Source organism: Apium graveolens, chromosome 7, assembly GCF_009905375.1.
Source record: "Apium graveolens cultivar Ventura chromosome 7, ASM990537v1, whole genome shotgun sequence".
NCBI lineage: Eukaryota > Viridiplantae > Streptophyta > Magnoliopsida > Apiales > Apiaceae > Apium > Apium graveolens.
In genome coordinates, this window is record NC_133653.1 from 263,662,133 (window position 1) to 263,670,446 (window position 8,314).

The 8,314-nt window shown below is 36.9% G+C and overlaps 2 protein-coding genes across 3 annotated transcripts; both read right to left on the minus strand.

Moving 5' to 3' along the window:
• Window positions 1-4,551, minus strand: LOC141673026 (U-box domain-containing protein 52-like). Of its 2 annotated transcripts, XM_074479760.1 has the most exons (9): window positions 4,435-4,551; window positions 3,919-4,135; window positions 3,264-3,382; window positions 2,786-2,907; window positions 2,206-2,477; window positions 2,057-2,114; window positions 1,525-1,822; window positions 1,335-1,436; window positions 1-1,240 (listed from the first exon to the last, which is right to left on the minus strand). In XM_074479760.1, the coding sequence occupies exons 2-9, from the start codon at window positions 4,109-4,111 to the stop codon at window positions 176-178; spliced, it is 2,229 nt and encodes a 742-aa protein (XP_074335861.1). In that variant the 5' UTR covers window positions 4,112-4,135; window positions 4,435-4,551; the 3' UTR covers window positions 1-175. The 2 variants fall into 2 exon arrangements, with proteins under 2 accessions (XP_074335861.1, XP_074335860.1); XM_074479759.1 differs by lacking the exon at window positions 4,435-4,551 and having other exon boundaries at window positions 3,919-4,421.
• Window positions 4,552-4,789: 238 nt separating this feature from the next.
• On the minus strand, window positions 4,790-6,777 carry LOC141673027 (pentatricopeptide repeat-containing protein At4g19191, mitochondrial). Its single transcript, XM_074479762.1, has one exon. The coding sequence runs from the start codon at window positions 6,752-6,754 to the stop codon at window positions 4,805-4,807; it is 1,950 nt and encodes a 649-aa protein (XP_074335863.1). The 5' UTR covers window positions 6,755-6,777; the 3' UTR covers window positions 4,790-4,804.
• Window positions 6,778-8,314: the final 1,537 nt, after the last annotated feature.

Below are 8,314 nucleotides of genomic sequence, written 5' to 3' on the forward strand. Positions count from 1 at the left end.
TCAATTAAGTAAAGGGTTTTAAAATTATGAAGAAGAAAACCACTATACAAAAACATAATTGCATGTAAATCATCTCTATTAGTCGCTCTGCAGGAGCACAAGAGTATACCAGAACACATCATAAATTAGCTGTGACTGGTGAATACCAGGTACAAAGCGCTCTTCTAGTTATATACTACATGTTTTCATCCGCAAGGTCTCTCAGTCGATCAAGCACTGGCAAAACTTCCTTTCCGAGATCTGGGCGGTCTTTCCGTCTGAGCTCTGTACATTTAAGTGCTAACTTGGCTATGCATATTGCTTCTTCCACGGGCCAATCAGGAACAGAAGGATCCAGCATTTCCACAAAATTCCCTTTTTCAATAGCCCGCGTGGCATGACTTGTCAAACCCATTGCCGGCTTGGCTGTTATTATTTGTAGAAGCACAATCCCAAAGGAATAGACATCAGACTTTACCCCAAGCATTCCAGTCTGTTGATACTCTGGATCAATATAGCAGAAAGTCCCAGCTGTTGATGTCATTCGGTACTGTGTAACTTGGTCTGCAATGGATGCAGGAACTAGCCTAGCGAGTCCAACATCGCTGATTTTGCTTACATAGTTCTGGTCAAGAAGAATGTTGGCAGGTTTGAGATCACGATGGACTAGAGGTTCAGGCTTGGTCTGGTGGAGGAAAAGAAGCCCTGTGGCTATCTCTGCTGCAATTCTAAATCGATGTCGCCAAGATAGTGGTGGTGTGTTTCCTTGCTGAGCGAGGCGATCATCCAAGCTACCATTAGCCATGTATTCATAAACCAGGCATCCATAATCGGGGCAGGCACCCATTAGTAGTACCATATTAGGATGTCTCATGCAGCTTAGAACTTCTACCTCCCGCTGAAATTGTGATCGACCCTCAGTCGCATCTGGACGCAAAACCTTAACTGCAACTGGTGTATGGTCAAGACGGCACTTAAATACAGGGCCATAACCACCTTCCCCAATCTTCCGAGATCTGGAAAAATGCTCTGTTGCCGCTTCAATCTCATCAATTGTGTATCTCCTGTAACGGAATTCATAATGTGGTTCCTCTTGCTTTTTCTCCGATTCGTTTTGAGAATGCATTTTACTTCTTTGGGATGCTTCTGAGGTCTCCATGGATGCCATAGACTTTGTTTTCTCATTCTCTGCAGAGTCCATTTCTGATTCCGCAGCAATTCGAGCCTCCTCCTCCATCCGCCAACGCTGCAACTCAACTGCCTGGGGTGCATACATACAAACCATTTAAATATGCTACTTGACACCTCATCTATATATCAATACGACTGTATATCTCTAATATATGACTATGAACCTTTTGCTTAGCAGTCAATGCTTCTTTGCAGGCTGTGCTATACATTTCCATCGTTTTCTGTAGCTCAAGCTTTAGCCTCCTCATTTCAGCTTCAGCATCATCCTGCAATTTTATTTAAGCACCAATAAGCCAGAAATGTTTATCAATATATTGACGCTTAGGCTGGTGCCAAGTCTATTTCTCCATTTACCGTGGTGCTAGTGGATGATATTGATGCTCTTTCACTCTCAAATGAGGATCGGGAAGATAAATCATTAAGGGAGCTAAAGTCAGAATCCCTGCCTCTATATTGGAATGATGAGCCACCACTATGGTCTGAGCTGGTAGACATCCGTGGAGTTCTTCCCACATCCAAGCTATCATGGAGCATGGCTGACATTCGATCAGTCTCGGGTCTACCAGAGCTTACAAATGATATGTCGGTATCAGAGTCGCAAACATCTCTAATCCTCGCATTTAAATCTTTTACCCTACTCTGTGCAGACTGCCTGTTATATAATAAAAATCAGAATCAATTCAAACAATAATAAATAATCCGTAAATAAACTACCCATTATGTTCTTAGCATGACTAAGTGGAAATGTGCTCAATTGGCCTACTCAAAATTTTATTACTTGCCATATGTTCCACAATGTCAGGATCTACAAGATTTATCTCACATTACAACAAGTGTGAGCGAGTGTGCGTGTGTGTGTATTTTTGTTGTTAATCATGATACTTACTTGATTGTTTCATGGTCATCTTGTAAGTTACGAGGCATCTGACGTATCATTTCTGCTCCTGTAACAAATATGAGGCAACATCTGAAATATTTACGGAAGAAATAACATGTGGAATGCACACTCATTTCTTCGAACCGCCAAAAACAAACCTTTCATACTCAAGCTTCTGTGCCGTGCATGACTTTGGAAGCTATGTCCCGACCGTGCAGCAGACTGGAAGCTATTTCCGGAAGGTGCAGCAGATTGGAAGCTATAGTTATCATTTTGTTTCTGAATTTGAGCTAAAAGAGGTGAATTGAATGGAGCTGAACGAGACGCATTCCTTACAGATGAGATCTTTCCTTTGTGGATCACATAGACGGTGCAAAAATCTGGTGACCCTTTTGACACATTACCAGGAACATCAGAAATCCTAAATCTCCTGCAGAAAACAGTTATGGAGAACTCAGTCAACATAATCAACATAAGAATTTCTACGAGGTTTAGTCTACCGCTTGGTTCAATGTTAGGATAATTATTCCTTTTCTTTTGTAGAATTACGAATTGTGCACGATATCCATGGCTTTGATACTCCCAATATCCTTATGCGGACAAACTTAATCATTCCAGGAAAAAAAATGCATTTTCCACCATAATATATTGGCATTTTGAATATAGTTACCTTACAAAGTTATAGAAAAGCCTCTGTCAATTTTAAGTACATTATAAGATTAAGAACACATAAATTACCTGATAAAGCCATGTCGAGATGGGGCTCCAAGAACCAAGTTCTCTATAGCAGTATAATTAACATATTCTGTTAATGATTTTGCTATATCTGTATCTTCAAGTATCACATCAATACATTGAATCTGTTGCATTATGCACACAAGTTAGTTTTACTGTAATATCATTCCTATATTATGTTTTTATAAACACTTTAAACAGATAAACTGCAACCCTTGGCTAAATGATAGAAGAAAAGCATTGGCGTCCACCAAACAGAAAGCATAATCCAACAAATTGTTTACTGGAAAGGATTACTTGTCATCCAGGTACATAATAACTCGTCATGGTACTGTCCTCTCTGACACTAAGCAGAACCATGTATAATACGCACAAACACACACATCTAACATTATCTATACATACATATAACAGAACTTATGGATCTTGAGTTCATGTATGGATATGGTAGCACAAACAATGAAACAGGTAGAGAACCTACATCTTTGCGGGTACAAAAGCAATGGAAGGTAAGGAATAAATCTTTAGTCTGCTTCTCAAGTTGCTGCTTGTTCGCAGATGCATCACCATTAATGTCAGCAACAATTGAATTGTTTATCACTGCATTCACGAAGTAACCAGTGCAGCACTGTTAGAGCGGAAACTGCATGTAAAAGAGCCAGGGCAACTGCAGCACTTCATATTACATTACTTCATTTCTCCCATCTATTCAGATTAAACAACAAAACTATTTGTAAAAAATGATTTTACATTCTGCACGGACTTATGGTGTCTCACAGTTTATACAGGAGTGTATAGTAAATATTTGGCGATTTGGCAAGATTGTAACATTTTTTAAATTTAGAGCCGTTTTTTTAAGAAATGTGGCTCAACCATATCAAGTACAAGGTTTCAATTTAACATGAATAGAACAACAAACTAAGAACAAAATCGAAGATTAACTTATGCTCAAGAGATCACAACTCAGGAAGATGAATGTGCAGAATGATATTAGAATAATAAAGAAAAGAAGTGAATAATTTATGCATGAACAGAAAATTATATGAAAATTAATCATGTATCAATAATATACATGCATATATATAGACACACAACCAGATATATCAAAAGAAGATTATAATGGTATATGCATATACATGAAGTAGGTGAATCATTGATAGGATTGGGTTGTTTGTGCAAAACGTGGATGAGGACGACGGTTTGGCCACGGGAGAGAAGATTATCGACGGCCCATCTAAGAGCAAACTGACTCCCTTTGTCTTTGTCAATTGCCACCGCTACCAAGCCTTTCTTTTCTCCTCCAACGTGACCTCCCCCTGACCGCCACATCCCTCTTCTCTTCTACAATTTCCCCTAAATTTCAATAGTCCTCAGAGGAAGGAAAAAGATAGATAAAAGAACGCAGTTGATTCTATGCATATGCATGTATTGTTTAGGTATGTAATAATATATCTATATTTGTAGTTTTGCATTTGTATGAGTTGGCAGATGGTTTGCCATATTTGTTCAATGGCCACATTTTTTCTTCCTTTCTTTCTGTAACATAAATATTAGATATAAAACCATTGTTGTACCCCCCGCCCACACACGCTATAGTTATTTTCTAAAAATAGATGTGTTGCTTCTATAATTAGACTTTATGAGCTTACTACCTTTGAACTGCTTTCTTAAGCAGTTAGTCACCAGTATTATATGTTTCTACTGCATCCTCCATCTGTGCAATCCAAGCATATAGCAATAGTTACCAACCTCTCCTCCCAAGATCATCACTCTCAAGTCTCAAAAGCATTCACAAATGCTAGTATCTCTAAATCTGGATGCTTCGCCTTCCCTTTTATAGATTTTATCTTTCTGATAGATATAATCAACTCATAAGGTTAGTTCCATTTTCGAGATCTGGTGTAGAGTCCTAGTAGGCTGGTACTAGTTTAAAGAAAATGAATTTTCGTCTGCAAGTGCTTAGGAAGCAAGCTAGCTAGATAAATATATATCCTGTCCGAACCACTGACTAACTTGCTTACGTTAAATAGTCATCTCTTCAATGAATGCAGAGTCGAATATCTCTTTTAACTGCAAACTCAAACCATCTAATGCATCATATATAAGTAGATCTGCAGGATGACATCTTTCTTCCACCGTAAATGTATGAGTCTTACCATTCACTTGAACAACACTTTGTCCTGGGTATTTTGTCACTTGATTGTCTTTCATCATTGATCTCATTGTCGACACTCCATCCCACCTTCCTACTGAAGCGTAGATGTTAGCCATTTCGACATAGGGTGCTGCAACCTGGGGATCAATTTCAAGCAGACGCTCAGCTGCATATTGACCTATCTCTATGTTATGGTGGATCTTGCAAGCACTAAGCAAGGCACCCCATATTCCCGCATCAGGTCTAATACGCATATTCTGAACAAATTCTACTGCTTCTCTTAGCCTACCTTTACGTCCAAGAAGATCCGCTATACAAGAATAATGTTCTATCTGAGGGCTCAGTTCATATACATTAACCATCAAATGGAAACACTCCCAACCTTTCTCAAGGAAACCTGCATGATTACAAGCTTGAAGGACGGAAAGGAACGTTACATGATTTGGTGTTAGTCCAAGCTCCACCATCAGTTCAAAATGATCCAATGCTTCTTTGAATTCTCCATTTAAAGCATACCCACTAATAATAGTTGTCCATGACACTATGCTTTTCTCGTGCATGGTGCTAAAGATTTCTCTAGCAAGGGTCATGCAACCACATTTTGCATACATGTCCATCAATGCATTTGACACCACTAAGTTACGTAACTTATTTAAAACAGCATAATTGTGAATCCATCTCCCAGTTTCAAGTGCCCCTATTTGTCCACAACCGGATATTATATAAAGAGCAGTAACCAAGTCTGGCTTTAAACCAGCTGCTTCCATGGACTGAAACAAGACCATAGCCTCGTCTAAATCACCTTTCTCAGCATAACAACCAATCATAGCTGTCCATGAAACACATGTTTTTTCTTGCATGCTATCAAATACATTCCTCGCAGAACAAACATCTCCAGTCTTGGAATACATAGAAATCAGTGTATTAAGCACAGAAACATAAGCATCACAACCCACTTTGATCCCGTGTGAATGTAAACTCTTCCCACAATTCAATGCTTCCCGTTGAACACACGACGTAAGCAAATTAAGAATAGTGCTACCATCGGGCCGAAATCCATAACAAAGCATCATCCGATACAACCCAACCGCCTTAATCAATTGCCCACCATAAGCCCACCCCGCAATCAAAGAATTCCACGACACAACACTCAAACAACCAAACCCAATCCCATAAAACACCTTCTCCGCAGACCCCAAATCCCCACACTTAGCATACGAAGCAATCAACGTATTCCCAACCAAAACATCACCCTCAACCCCAACCCTCAACCCCAAACAATGCACACCACTCACAAACCTCACATCCTTCACAAACCCTCCCAACTGCACCAACCCAATAACCGTAATCGAATCCACCTCAACCCCACTCAGCCTCATCTCACTAAACAACCATAATCCCCTACTCAAATCCCCCATTTGACAAACCCCCAAAACCATTACATTCCATGACGCAACATCTCTCTCAGACATTTCATCAAACACCTTCCACGCAAACTCAATTCTCCCACATTTCACATACATATCAACCAAACCTGTTTGTACATATTTATCTAAACAATAAGGTGATTTGACAACATGGGTATGAATGATTTGTGAGTTACATAGATTTGTGAGCTTTCCACATGCTTTAGCTAAAAATGGGAAGGTTAAATTATTGGGTTGAATGTTGTTTTGCTTCATTTGTGTGAAGTAAATTAGTGATTTATGAAGCTGGTTTTGTTTTATAGCTCGTTTTATTTTTGTGTTCCATAGAGTGACAGTTGAGAAATTTGAAATATGGTTATAACTAGGTATTATTGTTGCCTTTGCCGCCATGTAACATGATTATTAGGACAAGACTGCTACTATAGCTAGACTTACCGCCATAAATTTAATATTTTTTTATTAATACTAAGTATACTCTGTTATAGAAATCGGCCGATTTTTCAAAAATCGCCGATAAATCGCTCAAAAATCGGTCAAAAATATTGATCCGATTTGACCGATTTTCGATAAATCCCCGATAAATCAACCGATTTTTTAAAAATCGTCCGATAAATCGTAAATTGGTACCTCAACCGAATAGTTCCGATTTCCGAAATCTGTAATACTGTAAGTATCCAATAATGATTCCAAAATGATATATGACCTAGGGTTACCGGTAGAACTTATATGCACATGGACTCCTATCATTAATTATTAATGAAATAATAATTAATAATATGTTGCTAACTAAATATTTTGAAACCATTTTTGGAACAGTTTTTGAAAATATAGCATTTCTTTTTTATCAAGACCAAATTCTAATCGAACTGAACTAAATTTAAAAAGTGAAATCTAAATCTGAATTGCCAATTTTTTATTCATTTCTATGTTTAAATCGAAACCAGAAAATTATATAAAGTATAACCAAATTGTTGCAAATATAATGGAATATGTATGACTGAATTTAGCATTATATCATTTAAATACTCAATTACTTATTAGTCATATTTACTTGTTGTAGTCGGTTATTTTTCTTATTTTACGTGTATTTCAATTTAATTACTTTAGTCGATTATATTTCTCAGTTTACATGTGTTTCATTTCAAGTCAATAGATCTTCTTTGTCAATCACCTAACCAACTCTTAATCCATTTAAACTATTTTATGAATAGTTACTCGATTAAATTAAGTTATCATGAGATCATTTCCCAATTATATAAATGTATTATGTAAAGTTATATAATGAAAGTATATATTAAGTTTAAAATATCATCTTCGATAAAGTTTGATTTTATGTCGAATCGGGTATTTGGTTCGAATTTTTGTTCGATTCGCCTAGAAACTGAATCCGAACAAAATTTATTGTTCGAAAATAAAAATCAAACTGTAACTGAACTATAAAAATCAGGTTCATTACAAATCATTCATGTTAGTTCGGTCGAATATCCATCAATTCTGAAAATTCTGACATCCCTACAATAACTAGTATTGACATTTGTTACAACGGTTAATAAATAAATCATTTGGAAAGAAATAAAAATGTTCCAGTAATATTATTATGATATCACATGCATAAAATAAGAGTTTGTGAAAGAAATTTAAAAAGAGTTTAATCATAAAAATCTAGTTTATGCACCGAGAGCTTAAAGTGATTGATTTAACCTAAAATTTCAGGATTTTAAGTGTGTTCAGACATTATCTAGTTTTCGCCTATTCATAAGAATTGAACTGAGATGTAAAATAACACAAATTTGTTTAGTTATATTTTTTTTCCTTCTTGCTAAACAAAATCAAAATGGTGATTAAAAAATATCAATTTCATCCAACACGATATATCACTCTTCTATTGGAAAAGAATATCATTCCAACAGACTAAATGTCCGTGAAAAAAAATGTAGAGTTGGATGAAGT

Coding starts and splice junctions, on each gene's coding strand:
- LOC141673027 (XM_074479762.1), bottom strand. CDS start 6,754: ATGGCGGCAAAGGCAACAATAATACCTAGTTATAACCATATTTCAAAT.
- LOC141673026 (XM_074479760.1), bottom strand. CDS start 4,111: ATGTGGCGGTCAGGGGGAGGTCACGTTGGAGGAGAAAAGAAAGGCTTG. Junction 2,115..2,205: donor CAGAAGCTTGAGTATGAAAG/GTTTGTTTTTGG, acceptor TATTTGTTACAG/GAGCAGAAATGATACGTCAG. Junction 1,437..1,524: donor TATCATCCACTAGCACCACG/GTAAATGGAGAA, acceptor ATAAAATTGCAG/GATGATGCTGAAGCTGAAAT.